Genomic DNA, 18,807 nt, shown 5'->3' with positions numbered 1-18,807 from the left:
TCCGCCCCTTTCAATTCTCCGCCCCTTTCAATTCTCCGCCCCTTTCAATTCTCCGCCCATTTCAATTCTCCGCCCCTTTCAATTCTCCGCCCATTTCAATTCTCCGCCCCTTTCAATTCTCCGCCCATTTCAATTCTCCGCCCCTTTCAATTCTCTACCCATGTCAATTCTTTGCCCCTTTCAATTCTCCACCCATTTCAATTCTCCGCCCATTTCAATTCTCCGCCCCTTTCAATTCTCCACCCCTTTCAATTCTCCGCCCATTTCAATTCTCCGCCCATTTCAATTCTCCGCCCCTTTCAATTCTCCACCCCTTTCAATTCTCCGCCCCTTTCAATTCTCCACCCCTTTCAATTCTCCGCCCCTTTCAATTCTCCGCCCCTTTCAATTCTCCGCCCCTTTCAATTCTCCGCCCCTTTCAATTCTCCGCCCATTTCAGTTCTCCGCCCCTTTCAATTCTCCACCCATTTCAATTCTCCGCCCCTTTCAATTCTCCGCCCATTTCAATTCTCCGCCCCTTTCAATTCTCCACCCCTTTCAATTCTCCGCCCATTTCAGTTCTCCGCCCATTTCAATTCTCAGCCCCTTTCAATTCTCTACCCATTTCAATTCTCACCCCTTTCAATTCTCTACCCATGTCAATTCTCTGCCCCTTTCAATTCTCTGCCCATTTCAATTCTCCGCCCCTTTCAATTCTCCGCCCATTTCAATTCTCCGCCCCTTTCAATTCTCCGCCCATTTCAATTCTCCGCCCCTTTCAATTCTCTACCCATGTCAATTCTTTGCCCCTTTCAATTCTCCACCCATTTCAATTCTCCGCCCATTTCAATTCTCCGCCCCTTTCAATTCTCCGCCCCTTTCAATTCTCCGCCCATTTCAATTCTCCGCCCCTTTCAATTCTCCGCCCATTTCAATTCTCCGCCCCTTTCAATTCTCCGCCCATTTCAATTCTCCGCCCCTTTCAATTCTCTACCCATGTCAATTCTTTGCCCCTTTCAATTCTCCACCCATTTCAATTCTCCGCCCATTTCAATTCTCCGCCCCTTTCAATTCTCCACCCCTTTCAATTCTCCGCCCATTTCAATTCTCCGCCCATTTCAATTCTCCGCCCCTTTCAATTCTCCACCCCTTTCAATTCTCCGCCCCTTTCAATTCTCCACCCCTTTCAATTCTCCGCCCCTTTCAATTCTCCGCCCCTTTCAATTCTCCGCCCCTTTTAATTCTCCGCCCCTTTCAATTCTCCGCCCATTTCAGTTCTCCGCCCCTTTCAATTCTCCACCCATTTCAATTCTCCGCCCCTTTCAATTCTCCGCCCATTTCAATTCTCCGCCCCTTTCAATTCTCCACCCCTTTCAATTCTCCGCCCATTTCAGTTCTCCGCCCATTTCAATTCTCAGCCCCTTTCAATTCTCTACCCATTTCAATTCTCACCCCTTTCAATTCTCTACCCATGTCAATTCTCTGCCCCTTTCAATTCTCCACCCATTTCAATTCTCCGCCCCTTTCAATTCTCCACCCCTTTCAATTCTCCGCCCATTTCAATTCTCCGCCCATTTCAATTCTCCGCCCCTTTCAATTCTCCACTTATTTCAATTTCCCACCTATTTCAGTTATCTACCCATGTCAATTCCCTTTAGATTCTGGATGAATTCCTGAGAGTTGGAGGGTGGCCAAAGTAACCCCACTCTTTAAGACGGGAGGGAGAGAGAAACCGGGTAACTATAGACCAGTTAGCTTACATTGGTAGTGAGTCAGTTATTAAAAATGCAATTGCAGCACATTTGGAGAGTAGTGTTACCATTGGATGGAGTCAGCATGGTTTTGTGAAGGGAAAATCATGTCTTACAAATCGTATAGAATTTTTTGAGGTTGTAACTTGTAGAGTGGGTGAGGGAGAACCAGTAGATGTGAGATATCTGGACTTTCAGAAGGCTTTTGATAAGGTCCCACACGGGAGACTAGTTTACAAACTTAAAGCTCATGGTATAGAAGGGACAGTATCGAGGTGGATGAAGAACTGATCGACAGACAGGAAGCAAAGAGTAGGAATAAATGGGTTCTTTTCCAAATGGCAGCCAGTGACTAGTGGGGAACCGCAGGGCTCAGTGCTGGGACCACAGTTATTTACAATATATATCAACGACTTAGATGTGGGAATAGAAAGCAACAACTCCAAATTTGCAGACGACACGAAGCTGGGTGGCAGGGTTAGCTGTGTAGAGGATGCAGGGTAACTTGGACAAGTTAGGCGAGTGGGCCAAGGCGTGGCAGATGCAATATAATGTGGATAAATGTGAGATTATCCACTATGGAGGCAAGAACAGGAGAGATTATTACCTAAATGGTGTCCAATTAGGAAAAGGAGAGATGCAATGAGGCCTGGGTGTCACTGTGCACTGGTCATTGAAAGTGGGCATGTGGGTACAGCAGGCAATGAGGAAAGTGAAGGGTATGTGGGCATTCATAGCAAGAGGATTTGAGTACAGGAGCAGAGAGGATCTACTGCAGCCATACAGGGCCCTGGTAAGACCACACGTGGAGTATTGTGTATAGTTTTGGTCTCCTTAACTGAGGAAAGACATCCTGGCCATGGAGGGAGTGCAGAGAAGGTTCACTAAATTGATACCAGGGATGGCAGGACATGCATATGAATAAAGGCTGGTTCGACTAGGCTTATACTCACTGGAATTTAGAAGATTGAGGGGGGATCTTATAGAAAAGTACAAAAATCTTAAAGGATTGGTTATGCTGAATGCAGTAAAGTTGTTCCTTCTAGGGTAAACCAGAACCAGGGTCACGGTATCAGGATAAGGGGAAAGTCTTTTAGGACTGAAATGAGAATTATTTTTCTCTCAGAGAGTGGTGAATTTGTGGAATTTTGGCCCTTGTGGCGAAGGGGATCAGGGGTCTGGGGAGAAGACAGGTACCGGGTACTGAGAGGATGATCAAACATGATCATAATGAATGGGGGTGTAGGCTTGAGGGGCCAAATACTTTTCTGTTTCTATTCTCTTGCCGACACCACCCCATGAGGAATTATTTTCTGTTAATGGGAGGACTGGGGGGGGGGTGCGCAGTGGGGGTGATGCCATTGGCGAGTAGTTGGTGTCAGAACAATTCTAATGGGGGGGCATTAGGGTAACTGGGGTGGGGGGGTTGGGGGTAGGGCACAATCTGAGGTTCAAGAACTTGTTCAGTGGGGGGGGGGGAAGTGTGGTGGAGGTGCCTACATACCTGCCATGAACCTCCTCCATGCACCACCCCCCTTCACGCATCCCCTTCCCTCCAACGTAACAGACAAACACGCTGCTTATATCCCATGGACACAGGTGATGCACAATAACTCATGGAGGGGGATTCCCCAGAATGCCCCCGCTTGGCTCCAGCCGTGGCGACATGTCTGTCCAAGGTCTCAGACTGAGACCACCCGCAAATAGGAGGAACAAAGTCTGGACCCCCTCCAACCGAACGGCATTGACAACTACTTCTCCGGTCTCCGTTTGATCTCCCATTTTTCCCTATGTCTCCTTTCTCCTTTCCACTGGTTCTCTCTCTCTCTCTCTCTCTGTCTCTCTCTGTCTCTCTCTGTCTCTCTGTCTCTCTCTCTCTCTCTTTCTCTCCCTCCCTTTATCTCTCTCTCCTCTCTCCCTCTCTCTCTCTCTCTCTCTCTCTTTCTCTCTCTCCCCTGTCCCCTTTCCCCCAGCTCTGTATTCACAGAGCCAAACCCCACTACCCCTTCCCCCGATGCAGTCTCACCATCCCTCTCCTGGCCTCCCATCCATATCCAATTATCATCCTCTCTTGGTATGTACTCCTCCCCGTACTCATTTTTCCCTTCTCCCTGGCCTTTTAATTCAGACGCCTGCCTGCTTTTTACACGTACCTTGAAGAAGGGCTCAGGTCCGAAATATCAGTAATGCATCGTTACCTCCTATGGGCGGTACAAGACAATAAACTTTCCACATTTACTCAGAACCCATATGTCTCCCACCTCCCCGAGTCTCATCCTCCCGAATCCTGTTACATTCTGCCCCTCCCCAGAACCCCAGCCATTTTTGTCAAGTCCACTTCCCACCTTATTCTCAAAGAGGGTCCTAACCCATAACGTTGACAGGTCATCTCTCTCCCTGGATGCTGACTGATCAGCTGAGAGTCACCAGCCTTTCCTCAAATCAAATTTTATATTTGTTAAGACCATAAGACACAGGAGCAGAAGTCAGATATTCGGCCCATTGCGTCTGCCCCGCCATTTAATCATGAGCTGATCGTCTCCCACTCAGCCCCACTCCCCTGCCTTCTCTCCATAACCTTTGATCCCCTAACTATTCAGATATCCATCAATCTCGGCCTTAAATACACCCAACAACCTGGCCACCACAGCCACCCATGACAGCAAATTCCAGAGGTTCCCCACTCTCTGCCTAAATAAATTCTTCTGTATCTCTGTTTTAAATGGGTGCCCTTCAGTCCTGAAGTTGTGCCCCAGAACAACAAAACTATAAAACATTTCACCACAGAAACAGTCCTCTTCGGCCCTTCTAGTCTGTGCTCAACCATGTTTTTCTGCCAGGTCCCACACTCCCAACTCTCTCTGTGTGAAGAACTTCCCCCTCATGTTCCCCCTAAATTTTTCCCCATCCACTCTCATCCCACATCCTCTGGTTTATATCTCACCGGCCCTCAGTGGAAAAAGCCGACCTACATTTACTCTGTCTGTCCCCTCATAATTTTAAATACCTCGATCAAATCTCCCCTCATTCTTCTACACTGCAGGGAATAAAAGTTTCCTGATGTCCAGGCAACATCCTAGTCAATCTTCTCTGCACTCTTTCTATCTTATTGATATCTTTCCTGTGGTTCGGTGACCAAAACTGCACACGATACTCCAGATTTGGCCTCACCAATGTCTTATACAACTTTACTATAACATCCCAGCTCCTGAACTCAATACTTTGATTTATGAAGGCCAAGATGCCAAAAGCTCTTTACAACCCTGTCCACCTGTGATGCCACTTTCAGGGAATTAAGTATCTGTATTCCCAGATCCCTCTGTTCTACCGCACCCCTCAGTGCCCGACCGTTCACTGTGTACGTCCTTTCTTGGTTTGTCCTTCCAAACTGCAACACCTCACCCTTGTCTGCATTAAATTCCATCGGCAATTTTTCAGCCCATTTTACCAGCTGGTCCAGATCCCTCTGCAAGTTTTGAAAATCTTCTTCACTGTCCACAAAATCTCCAATCTTCGTCTCATCTGCAAACTTGCTGATCCAAATGACCACATTATCACCCAGATCATTGATATAGATGACAAACAACAATGGTCCCAGCACCGATCCCTGAGACACCTGTAGAGCTCGTCGAAAGAACCAAAGACTTGTTGATCCAAACCAAGGCTTTTATTAGCAAAAGACCGGAGCTCTTCACAGGTGGCCAACCAGTCCGGAATGATCCGACCTGGCTAGGGACACAACCCTTTAAGGCCCAGACAATAGGAGTGGCTTAGCTCTCAGCCAATCGCTGTAAGCACAGTCTAGATACAGTAACTATATACACTATGTACATTGGTGATAGACCTGTACTATCACATTCACCCCTTCTTGGAGAATTGACCCTGGAAAAAAAACAAAAATGAGGGAGAGAATGAAAGGAAGGGGTAGGTCAAGGACTGTAGCGGTCAGGGGGTCTGACCATCCGGCGTGACTGCCGTGGTGCCGGGATTGGGGTCACTGGAGTGGTGTTGCCAGCGGGCTCGTCGGGAGCGGCTGCTCCGTCGCTCAATTCCCCAGTCGTTTTGTCGGCAGGGTGGCCCGGGTCATTGGGATGCTGTTGGTCCTTCTGTTGCGGCACGGGGCCTGGAGAAGGAGTTGGGGGGTTTGCTGGGTCTACCGCGTCCTGAGCTAGGTCCCGCACCGAAACAGTGTCCTCCCGCCCGTCTGGGAACTCCACGTATGCGTAATGTGGGTTCGCGTGGAGTAGAGTCACTCGGTCGACCAAGGGGTCGTTCTTTGAGTGCCGGACGTGGCGTCGCAAAAGGACGGGGCCAGGGACGGTGAGCCATGCCGGTACAGTGGTTCCCGATTCGGATTTCCTCGGGAAAAGGAACATCCTTTCGTGGGGGGTGGCATTTGTTGCAGTACATAGGAGGGAGCGGATGGAGTGTAAAGGTTTGGATCAACAAGTCTTTGGTTCTTTCGACGAGCTCTACAATTTTATTAGCAAAAGACCGGAGCTCTTCACAGGTGGCCGACCAGTCTGGAATGATCCGACCTGGCTAGGGACACAACCCTTTAAGGCCCAGACAATAGGAGTGGCTTAGCTCTCAGCCAATCGCTGTAAGCACAGTCTAGATACAGTAACTATATACACTATGTACATTGGTGATAGACCTGTACTATCACAACACCCCACTCATCACAGGCCTCCATTCTGAGAAGCATCATCCACCACTACTCTCTGGCTTCTCCCGTCCAGCCGTTGTCGAATCCATTTCACTACTTCACCATGAATACCCAGCATCTGAACCTTCCTGACCAACCTCCCATGTGGGACCTTGTCAAAGGCCTTAGTAAAGTCCATGTAGGCAGCATCCACAGCCTTTCCTTCATCAACTTTCCTGGTAACCTCCTTGAAACACTCTATAAGATTGGTTAAACACAACCTACCGCGCACAAAGCCATGCTTATTATTCCTAATCAGTCCCTGTCTATCCAAATAACTGTATATCTGATCTCTTAGAACACCTTCCAGTAATTTACCTACTACTGATGACAGGCCACCGGCCTATAAATTCCAAGGTTACTTTTGGAGCCTTTTTTAAACAACGGTCCAACATGAGCTCCCCTTCAATCCTCCGGCACCTCACCCGTGGCGAAGGACATTTTAAATATTTCCGCCAGCTGATTTCTTTCTTGAGGTTTTCTTGCATTTTTTATTCTCCTCAAGTACCTCATTTGCTCATTGTTGCCTCTACCTGTTCTACACCTCTCGTTTCTTCCGAACCAGATCCCTGATATCCCTCGAAAACCAAGGTTCCCTCTGCCTGCTCACTTTGCCTTGATCCTGACTGGAACGTGCAAACTCTGTACTCTCTAAATTTCCCCTTTGAAGGTCCTCCATTAACCTTTCACATCCTTGCCCTTTTTCCTTGACTTCAAAGGTTCAAAGGTTCTTTTTATTGTCACTTAATAATATGTTTAAAATGTTATATAAGCGTTATACTTCGACTCTGCTTGCTGTCAGACAGAGTCACCATTAGTGCTGCCCGACACCCCCTACAGTACGAGAGAAAGAGAAGCAAAAGAGAGTCCCTTCAGAGTCACCAAGTGTCTGTGGATTCGCCTCCAGTTCTCCCGCAGTCTCTGCAGCCGCACAGACTCCTGTTCGATCCATTGGCTGCCCAAGCTCCTGATCCAAACCTCCAACATGATCGGTCCCTGGCTATCAGCGACCGTGACCCTTCATGAGCCCTTCCTGCCCTCAGTGCCTTCTCAAATCTCCGAAACCTGGTTCCCACGAGCTGGTATCCAAAGGAATTGCTGTTCCTCGTTGACACGTTGGCCTTCATCTGTCAGCAATTGGGAGGTCATGTCACAGTTGAATAAGACTTTGGCAAGACCCCATGAGGAAGACTGTGTTCAGTTCTGGTCACCGTGCTGCAGAAAAGATCTTGTCAAGCTGGAGAGGGTGCAGAAAAGATTTATGAGGATGTTGCCTGGACTCAAGGACCTGAGCTGCAGGGAGAGGGTGAACAGGCCGGGGCTTTATTCCTTGGAGTGCAGGGGGACGAGGGATGATCTCACAGAGGTGGACAACATCGCGAGAGGAATAGATTGGGTTAACGCAGAGTCTTTTGCCCAGAGTAGGGGAATCGGTAACTAGAGGTCATGGGTTTGAGGTGAGGGAGATTTAAGCTGAAGGGTAAACCTTTTACACAGAGGGTGGTGGGTGTATGGAGCGGCTGCTGGAGGAGGTGGTTGAGGCCGGTTGCAAGGTTTAGACATGGATAGGATGGGTTTAGAGGGATATGGATCAATCCCAGGCAGGTGGGACTAGTGAGAATGGGCCATTCTGGCCAAGTAAGGCCAAAGGGGCCTGTTTCCACGCCATGTGACTGTGTGACTCTACGACACTGGTCACCTTGGAGGGCTCCCATCTGATTGGAGGTTAACTTTATTCTCTGGAGCTTTGGAGAAGGAGGGAAGAGTTGATAGAGGTTTACAAATTTCTGAAGGGCATCCAAGAGGTCAATGCAAGCAGACATTCTCCAATGACGTTGAGCGAGACCACAACCGGAGGACACAGGTTAAGGATAAGAGGTGAAAGGGAACATGAGGGGAACATCTTCACACACAGAGCAGTGGGAGTTTGGAAGGAGCAGGCTCCATTTTAACAGTTAAGAAGAATTTGGACAGGTAGGTGGAATGGGTGCAGGTCAGTGGGACTGGGCAGAGTATAGTTTGGGGCAGAATGATCTGTTTCTGCTGCAGTGTCCCCTGGGGTGGATAGTTCCCTGACTTCATTGCATGCTTGTCCCACAAGCCTGACAGCGCAGCTGGGTGTTTGAGAAGGCGGCAGCGCTGCGGGATGTATGGACCTGCAGGGAGCAAGGTGAGGAGACGCAGCGCTCCTCTGCAGGGTTCTACCAGCCAGGGCAACCAGCCAGGGCTCTGTAAAGGAACTTTCGATGGTTCAAAACCCTGTGACCACGGGATCTGGGCCCATGTGTCCGGCAGCGGCCATGAGGGGTTCCAGGCTCCAGGGAAGCAGAGGACTGGAGCAGGGCACCAGAGAATAGGGAGCCCCCCCCCCCCCACTTGAGAAGGAGAAACAGAGGAGATGACCCATGGGATAGGGGACCAGTGAGGGACCGAAGGACCCACCAGGCTGCCGGGGACTGGCTGAAGCAGGATGTGAGAGGGTCCGCGACTGGGGCTCGGGTCACTGATGGTTTGGACTGGACTCAGGGAGGCTGCGTGAGTCGGAGACTCTGGCTGTCAGGGGCATGGGAAGAGAGGACCAGCGCCGTGATCATTGGTATGACCCACCACTGACTCCTGGCGGCCAATGGCGGGGACTGCAGGGAACTCCCCTGCATCCGACTGCGGGATGCCTTCCCTCTGTCTGCTGCAACAGCGCCTCTCTGTGGTTGGCCGTGGCAATTCCACACCCCAGGGACACTGTGGGTGGGGGTCAATCTGTGGAGAGGCCGGCAGTGGTGGCCCAATCCTTGGGGATATTTGAGCCAGGTAGACATGGTTCTTGATCAGGAAGGGAGACAAGGATTACGGGGAGAATGGGGTTGAAAGGGATAGTAAATCAGCCATGATGGAATGGTGGGTCTGATTCAGTGGGCTGAATGGGCTCATTATGTTCACGACCTCACAGAACTGCCAGGTTGAGGCCGCCCATAAACCTTGAATTCTGTCTCGGCAGTTTCCAATCAGACTGCATCAATAATGGAGTGGGTGGCCACCAGGAGATCCGCGGTACTGTGGCGGGCAGAGCTGAGGTGCTCAACGAAGCGATCTCCGCAGCAGGAGCACCGGGCACAGTAGGCGGCCCCCGCAGATCTCCCAGTGAGCTTCAAGGGGACACGCAGAAATGATCAGGTGGCATGGTTGGTAGGTAGCGGTTAGCGCAACACCTTCACAGCGCCAGCAATCAGGACCGGACCAGGGTTCGAAACCCACGCCATCTGTAAGGAGTTTGTACGTTCTCCCCGTGTCTGAGTGGGTTTTCCCTGGGGGAGGGCTCCAGTTTCCTCCCACCATTCGAAACGTACCGGGAGTAGGAGGTTAATTGGGCTGCATGGGCTCTTGGGCTGGAATGGCCTGTTACTGCACATCCACATTTAATTCATAAAATTGCTTATAGTCAACATGTATTATTATATAGAAACATAGAAAACCTACAGTATGATACAGGCTCTTCAGCCCACAGAGTTGTTCCAAACACGTCCCTGCCTTAGAAATTACCAGGCTTATCCATACCCTTCTATTTTTTGAAGCTCCATGTACCTATCCAAATGTCTCTTGAAAGACCCGATCGTCTCTGCCTCCATCACCGTTGCCGACAGCCCATTCGACACACCCACCACTCTCTGCATAAAAATCCTACCCCTGACATCTCCTCTGTACCTAGTCCCCAGCACCTTAAACCCATGCCCTCTTGTAGCAACCATTTCAACCCTGGGGACAAGCCTCTATCTACATGATCAATGCCTTGCATCACCTTAAACACCTCTATGGAGAAACATTTTGTTTTTTATGCTACCCAGAAAGGTCTACCTGTACTTACCTATAGCAGGTAGGGCACCACCAAACACAAGTGCAGGGTGTGGAGTTACAGAGAAAATTGCAGTTCAAACAGTGCAGGGCTTGAGAGGTGCATGTTATCAAGCCTCGTGTATATTTAGCCTTACAGGAGGGAGTTAAAGAGAGAGTGGGATGGGATGCATAATCAATTGGATGCATTCCTGAGGCAGCAGGAGTGAAGATGGGATGGGTGGAATGGTGGGTGGGTGGTTGGCTGTGTTTGTAGCACATGTTCCAAGGGTGGTGGGAGGTAAAACCAGGTAGGTTTCACACGGGAGGGAGAACCAGGTGAGTGTCATGAGAAGGTAGGGGGTAGAACCAGGTGAATTTCATGGAGAGTGGGGGGCGGTAAAACTTGGTAAATTTCATGGGAAGATGGATGTAGAACCAGGCAAGCTTCACAGGGGCAAGAGGGGAGAACCATATTAGTTTCATGAAAAGGTAGGGGATAGAACTAGATGAGGGGGTAGAACCAGGTGAGTTTCATGGGGGAAGGGGGTAGAACCAGATGAGTTTCACGGGGGAAGGGGGTAGAACCAGGTGAGTTTTACGGAGGGTGGGGATAGAACCAGGTGAGTTTCATGGAGGGTGGGGGTTAGAACCAGTTGAGTTTCACGGAGGGTAGGGGGTAAAACCAGGTGAGTTTCATGAGGGAAGAGAGTAGAACCAGGTGAGTTTCACGGAGGGTGGGGGGTAGAACCAGGTGAGTTTCATGGGGGAACGGAGTAGAACCAGGTGAGTTTCGTGGGAAGGTGGAGGGAGAACCAGGTGGGCTTCACGGGAAGGTAGGTCACAGAAGCCATTGAGCTTGAAGCATGTGCTGGGCTGTGTTTGGGGAATGCAGGAGGCAGGGTCCCCGAGAGCAGATCAGGTGAGATGCTGAACTGTTCCATTTCCAGATGGTTAGATAGTGGATAATCACAGTTTGTTGTGCTGGCAAGTTCCGTCCGCAGGAGGATCTCAGTGGGTCGAATAGTATCCATGGGAGAGCAAGCACAGTCAACTTTGCAGGCCAGAAACCATCGTCAAGGGCTCCAACGAGGTCTCGGCCTGAAATGCCATCCAGTCTTTCTCTCACACAGATGCTGTTTGACCTGTTGAGTTTCTCCAACCAAGTGTGTTTGGCTTCAGATTCCTGTGTCTGCTGCTTGTGTGTGTCTGCATTCCCTGCAAGGCCGTATTAGGGTCTGCAGGGGTGGGGGGGGTGTGGATAGAGCCCTAACACCAATTGTCCAATCCCTTAGACACCCAAGACTGCACTTGTCCAGATCAGCTCCAACTCAAGCTACAAATTCGCTCATAATACCACCGTTGTGGACCAAATTATTGGAAATGTTGTCAGAATACGGGATGTTGATCGCGAGCCTGGTTGGGGGTGGTGCCGAACAACGGTCTTGCTCTCATCATCACCAGGACCACGGAGCTGATTGTTGATGTTCAGCAGGAGAGGCCAAGGGAACCATGGATGGGACAGAGGATGGGGGAGGAGCTGGAACCATCAAGTTCCTGGGAGTCCATATTTCAGACGGCTTCTCCTGGAGCCAGCGCATCGAGGCAAACGAGAAGACACACCAACCCCTCAACTTTGTAAGGAGCCTGAAGAGATTTGGCAGATCGTCAGAGGCAGATGCACTGTGGGAAAATACTGACTGGTGGCATCTCAGCCTGGTTTGGAAATTCAAATCCCCAAGGTCGGTGATGGCTGCAGAAGGTTGAAAATACAGCCAGATCCAGGCTCCGATCTCCATTATAGTGATCCACATGAGGCACTGCCTCAAGAAGGCATGAAGGGCTCCCCCATCACTCTGTCCTCAACCGCTTCTCGCTGCTCACTTTGGCCAGGAGACCAGCACCTCTATGTTTCTCTCCAACAGCCATCAGGATCTTGAACCTCCCCCTGTTACACTGAGCAGGGGCTGCACCAACACCACAAAAGGACTGTCCGCACTATTTTTGTACTGTGAATATTTATTATCTATCTGACATAGTTATCAGAGCAAGGAATACAGAACATGAACACTACAGCACAGTACAGGCCCTTCGGCCCTTGATGTTATGCTGACCCATACATTCCTTAAAAAAAGTACAAACCCTCCCTACCCCATAACCCTCTATTTTCCTTCCATCCATGTGCCTCTCTAAGAGACTATTCAATGCCCCTCATGTTCCAGCCTCCACCACCACCCCCTGATAAGGTGTTCCAAGCCCCCACACAACTCTCTGTGCAAATAATCTTTTTTTTTTCATCGCACAGCATGGTAACAGGCCATTTCAGCCCACGAGTCTATGCTGCCCCATCACACTAACAAGCCCTGGTACATTTTGAACAGTGGGAAGGAGCTGGATGAAACCCACGCATACATTGGGAGAACGTGCAGACTCCTTACAGACGGCAAGGAATTTGAACCCTGGTTCGATATTGCGCTCACCGCTACGCAAACTGTGACGCTCTACTTACCCTGATGTTCATTTTAATTTAATTCAATTAGTTTACTGTCATTGTTTTATTTTTCCCAGTTTGACTGAAGCAAGTAGGAATGTCGGGACTGTGCACCTTATATGATGTGTATGACAATAAGCAGTCCCACCTTTCTGCAGGATCGAGCGGATCATCACGCCACGTCTGGCCTTGACCGCGGCGGAGTTCCTCGCTTACCAATGTGAGAAGCACGTGCTGGTCATCCTGACGGACATGAGCTCCTACGCAGAGGCCCTGAGAGAGGTGAAAACCAGCAGCCCGGGGTCAGGATGGTGGGGGTGAAAGGTCAGGGGGAAGTCGGTGCACAGGGTCAAATCCAATTGGCAGAGGGTTGCGAGGGGAGAGCGACACAGTCAGCGTAGCGCAACGCTGAAACAGCACCTGAGACCTGGGTTCAAACCCAGTGCTGTCTGTAAGGAGTTTGCACATTCTCCCCGTGACCTGCGTGGGTTTCCTACGGGTGCTCTGATTTCGCCCATCGGGGGAGGGGAATTTTAGGTTAATTGGAGCATTTGTGCTGCGCGGGCTTGTGAGTCGAAGGGCCAGTTGCCGCGCTGTGAGTCTAAATTTAAAAATGAAAAAAAAATTTTTTAAGTTTTTAAAAATTAAGAATTTTAGGAATGAACAGAACCCACTGAAATACGGGGGTGAAGGTAGAATCTTCATTGCGTTTAAACATAGAAGATAGGAGCAGGAGTAGGTCATTCGACCCTTCGAGCCTGCTCCGCCATTCAACGAGATCATGGCTGATCTTAAAGTTCAGTACCCCGTCCCCGCCTTCTCTCCGTAACTTTTAATACCCTTGCATTGAAGAAATAGATCTAATTCCCTCTTAAATAGATTTAATGAACCTGCCTCTACTGCTCTCTGTGACAATGAATTCCACAGATTCACCACCCTCTGGGTCAAGAAATTCCTCCTCATCTCGGTCCTAAATGGTTTGCCTATTATCCTCAAACCATGGCCCTGGGTTCTGGACTTCCCCACCATCGGAAACATCCCTTCCGCATCCATTCTGTCCAGTCCTGCCAGAATTTTATAAGTCTCTATGAGATCCCCTCTCAATCTTCTAAACTCCAGCGAGTACAATCCCAATTTGCGCATTCTTTCCTCATAAGTCATTCCTGCCATTCCAGGTATCAGCCTGGTGAATCGCCTCTGCACTCCCTCCATTGCAAGAACATCCTTCCTTAGATAAGGTGACCAAAACTGCACACAATACTCCAGGTGGGGTCTCACCAAGGCCCTGTACAGCTGCAGTAAGGTATCCTTGTTCCTAGACTCAAACCCTCTTGATATGAAGGCCAACATACCATTTGCCTTTTTAACCGCCTGCTGTACCTGCATGCTCGCCTTCAGAGACTGGTGTACAAGTACCTCTAGGTCTCTCTGCACTTCCCCATCTCCCAATCTATTGCCATTCAAATAGTAATCTGTCCTCCGGTTTGTATTACCAAAGTGGATAACCTCACATTTATCCACATTGTAGTGCATTTGCCATGGATCTGCCCAGTCCCTCAATTTATCCAAATCACACTGGAGCTTCCTGACTCCCACTTCCGTGCACACAACCCCTCCTAGCTTAGTGTCGTCTGCAAATTTGGAGATATTCCATCTAATCCCCTCATCCAGATCATTAATGTAAATTGTGAACAGCTGGGGTCCCAGTACAGATCCCTGTGGCACCCCACTGGTCATCGCCTGCCACTCAGAAAACGAGCCATTTATCCCAACTCTCTGTCTTCTACCTGCCAGCCAGTTCTCAATCCACATCAATACTTTTCCCCCAATCCCATGAGCCTTGATTTTGGAAGCCAGTCGTTTATGCGGGACTTTATCGAAGGCCTTTTGGAAGTCCAGGTACACCACATCCACTGACTCTCCCCCATCTATTTTACCTGTCACCATCTCAAAGAATTCCAATAGATTTGTCAAGCACGATTTACCTTTTGTAAATCCATGTTGACTCCGTCCGATCCCTTCTCTGCTAGTCATATGCTCCGCTATTACATCCTTAATAATGGATTCCATCATTTTGCCCACTACTGATGTAAGGCTCACCGGCCTATAATTCCCCGCTTTTTCTCTACCCCACTTTTTAAATAGTGGGGTAACATTAGCTACCCTCCAATCCATGGGTACTGATCCTGAGTCTATCGAGTTCTGGAAAATAATTCTTAAAGCATCTGCTATCTGAATGTCCACTTCCTTAAGTACCCTAGGATGTAGATTATCAGGCCCTTGGGATTTATCTGCCTTCAATCCCTGCAATTTCCCCAAGACCATGTCCTTAGAGATACTGATTTCTTTCAGTTCCTCCCTTGCATTAGTCTCTATGTTTCCCAACATCCTTGGGAGGTTATTTGTATCCTCTCTTGTAAAACAGAACTAAAGCAAGAATTTAATTGGTCTGCCATTTCCTTATTCCCCATTATATATTCCCCTGATTCTGACTGCAAAGGACCTACTCTGGATTTCACCAATCTTTTCCTCTTGACATATTTATAAAAGCTTTTGCAGTCGGTTTTTATATTTGCCGCAAGCTTACTTTCGTAATTTATTTTTGCTCTCTTGATTAATCCCTTTGTCCTCCTTTGGTGCATCTTGAAATGCTCCCAGTCTTCGGTTGTGGTACTTTTTTTGGCCAATTGATATGCTCTCTCTTTGGACCTAATGCTGTCTCTAATTTCCCTTGTTATCCACGGTTGAGTCACCTTTTTTGGTTTATTTTTATGCCAAACCGGTATAAACGATTTTTGCAATTTCTCCATTAGATCTGCCAAATGGCCTGTTTTCTGTTCTGTAGCTTTCTATCTGTATAATTGCCTTGGGTTCTCCACTGAACATGGAACAGCAGAGTGTACAGAAAGCCCCCCTCGGCCTACATGATCCCCAAATTATACTAAAGCACTGCAGCAGGCACACGAACAACATCCATCCATTCCCTCCATATTTATGAGACTGTCCTTGTGAACACAACTATGGTGCCTTCTTCCACCACTACCCCGAGCAACCCATTCCAGGCACCCACCACTTGCTGTGTTAAAAAGAAATGTTGCCCCGCACGTCTTATTGAGACATACAGCGCAGTAATAGGACCTTTCAGCCCATGAGTCCATGCCGCCCAATTAACCTACACTCCCAGTACATTTTGAATGGTGGGTGGAAATTGGAGCCCCCGGGGAAAACCCATGCAGACACAGGGGGAACGTACAAACTCCTTACAAGCAGCTCAGAATTCAAATCCCGGTCGCTGGTACTGTATCATCGTTACACTAACCATTAAAATAGGTTAGGACTTTATTCTCTGGAGTGTAGAAGAATGAGGGGAGATTTGATCGAGGTATTTAAAATTATGAGGGGAATAGACAGAGTGAATGTAGGTCGGCTTTTTCCTCTGAGGGCCGGTGAGATACAAACCAGAGGACATGGGTTAAGGGTGAAAGGAGAAAAGTTTAGGGGGAACTTCTTCACACAGAGAGTGGTGGGAATGTGGAATGAGCTTCCAGCTGATGTTGTGAATGTAGGCTCAATTTTATATATATAGGCAGAACAAGTTTGGCACAGACTGAATGGGCCAAAAAGCCTGGTTCTCGGCTGTGGTGTTTTTGTGGCCCCTTTTGGTCTTCCTTCCTGACTCCATGAGCAGGAACAGTTTAAATGAGATGCAGTAGTGGCCAAAACCTGATCTGAGCAGGGAATCCTAGCTCCCTCTGGGGAGATGTTCCTCACCTCCCTCTCACCCTACCAGGAGTTTTGAAGCCCTCTGACTGTCATCCCGGACCCTGCGCTGAGGGGAACTGAACCTTCCAAGGAACCATCTGACTCCTCATCATTTCACGGGCAATTAGGTACATTTCTCCGGGTACTGGGAAGAATAAGCCCACCATGTCCAATCTCTCTCCTTGAAGCTGAAAGGTCCTAGTGAGCTCCCACCATCCCTCCCCCCCCATCGCCTCCCCGTCACCGATCTCATGCTGAGGGATAGGCAGATCCGCTGAGATCAAACTGCCTCTGAGACCATTCAGCCTTCCCTCTCCTTACTTGACCATGATGGGTTGGGCCACAGGTCCTGCCCACACTGTGAAGGTCTGGTCGGTGGAGTCCAGAGGTCTCTACCCAGCCCCCACTCCATCGAAGGACCTGAGGAGCTACAGACAGGCTCTTGGCAAAGGTGGGTATGGGTAGAGCAGAGGGGAGACAGGTCGAATGTTTGACCTGTGCTGTGGTTTGTCTGATGTGTACTGTGGAGGTGACACCATTAAATCGCATGTGTTTATTCCCAACTCCTCCTCTCCCTCCCCCTCCTCTGCCCCTTCCCCTCCACCTCTCCACCTCTGCCCCCTCACTCTCCCTCCTCCCTCTCCCCTTTCCAAACCCTCCCCTTCTACTTCCCCTGCCCCCTTCATCCCCTTGTCAATTCCCTCCACCCTATTCTCCCTCTCCTCCCCTCCCACCTTCACCTTCCCTTCCTCCTCCCCTCCCCTCTCCTTCACCCTCTCCTTCCACCCTGTCTCCACCTTCCCCCAATCCCTCCCCTCCCCTTTATCCTCACACCTCCTCCTATCCCTCCCCTCCCTCTCCATAACACACCCTCCACCCTCTGCCTTCTTCTCCCCTTCTCCAAACCCCTGCCCTCCCCTCCCTTCCCCTCACCTACCCGTACCCCTGCACCCATTTCCCCTTCCCCCTGCTCTCCCCTTTCCTTCCTCTCCCCCTCCCCTTCACCTTTCCTCTTCCCATGCACCCTCTCCTCTGCCTCCCTCACTCCCGCCCCCTCCCTCCACTCTTCCCCATCCCATCCCACTCCCCCCTCCCCTTCACTCTACCGACCCCATCCCTCCCCCTCTCCTTCTCATCCTCCTGCCCCCTCCTCCGCCCCCTCTCTCTCTCATCCACCTCCCATTCTTCCCCCTTCCACCCCACTCCCCTTCTCCACCTTTCCCCACCCCATCCCTGCTCCCTCGCATCCTCTTGCATCCTCCCCTCCCTCTCCCCCTTCCTCTCCACCCCATCCCCTCCCCATGCCCACATCCTCCTCCCCCACCTCAGGTGTCTGCAGCTCGTGAGGAGGTACCAGGCCGCCGGGGCTTCCCTGGGTACATGTACACAGACCTGGCCACCATCTACGAGCGAGCAGGCCGTGTGGAGGGGAGGAACGGTTCCATCACACAGATCCCCATCCTCACCATGCCCAACGATGGTCAGCCTGAACCCAGCCCCCCCTCCCACTTCACCCTGCCCATCCACCCTAGGAAAGTTTTGGTGCCTCAGCCCACCATAGGAGAGGGTTCCGCTGTCACACAACCAGAATGGGGAGGGGGGAACAGACCAGACTGGGGGAAATGGACCAGACAGGGTGGGGACAGACTAGACTGGAGAAAGCACCAGACAGGGGGACAGACCAGACGGCGATCAGTCCAGATGGGAGGGGGAACAGACCAGACTGTGGGAAATGGACCAGACGGGGGTGGACAGACCAGACGGGGGGAACACACCAGAAAGGGGAGACAGACTAGACAGGGGAGGGTAATGGGCCAGCCAAGGGGACTGATGAGACGGTGGGTGGGGGGGGAAGACCAGATGGTAGAAACAGATCAGATGTGGTCGGGGGGAACAGACCATATGGGGAGAACAGACCAGGTGGGGTAACAGACTAGCCAGGGGATACAGACCAGATGGGGGAAACACCAGACAGGGGGACAGACCAGACGGCGAGCAGTCCAGACGGGAGGGGGAACAGACCAGACTGGAGGAAACGGATCGGATGGGGGTGGACAGACCATATGGGGGGAATACACCAGAAGGGGGAGACAGTCCAGACAGGGGAGGGGAACAGGCCAGCCAGGGGGATTGACCAGACAGGGGGAGGGGGAAAGACCAGACAGGGGGAACAGATCAGATGTGGGGGGGGGGGAACAGACTAGACAGGGGAACAGACCAGATGGGGTTGGGGATAGACCAGACGGGGGAAACACCAGATAGGGGACAGACCAGATGGGAGAACAGACCAG

General features: G+C 50.3%; 1 protein-coding gene across 1 annotated transcript in view; it reads left to right on the top strand.

Moving 5' to 3' along the window:
• The window catches only part of LOC138756940 (V-type proton ATPase subunit B, brain isoform-like), a 59,702-nt gene that overhangs the window by 23,976 nt on the left and 16,919 nt on the right, over positions 1 to 18,807 (top strand). Inside the window, exons 9-10 of the mRNA XM_069923405.1 lie at positions 12,913 to 13,036; positions 17,846 to 17,996. Coding sequence (XP_069779506.1) covers positions 12,913 to 13,036; positions 17,846 to 17,996 — 275 coding nt within the window. The remainder of the gene's footprint in view (positions 1 to 12,912; positions 13,037 to 17,845; positions 17,997 to 18,807) is intronic.

The sequence above is a fragment of the Narcine bancroftii genome, chromosome 3, assembly GCF_036971445.1.
Source record: "Narcine bancroftii isolate sNarBan1 chromosome 3, sNarBan1.hap1, whole genome shotgun sequence".
NCBI lineage: Eukaryota > Metazoa > Chordata > Chondrichthyes > Torpediniformes > Narcinidae > Narcine > Narcine bancroftii.
The sequence above is the reverse complement of the archived record's forward strand: the minus strand, read 5'-3'. Positions and strand labels throughout refer to the sequence as shown.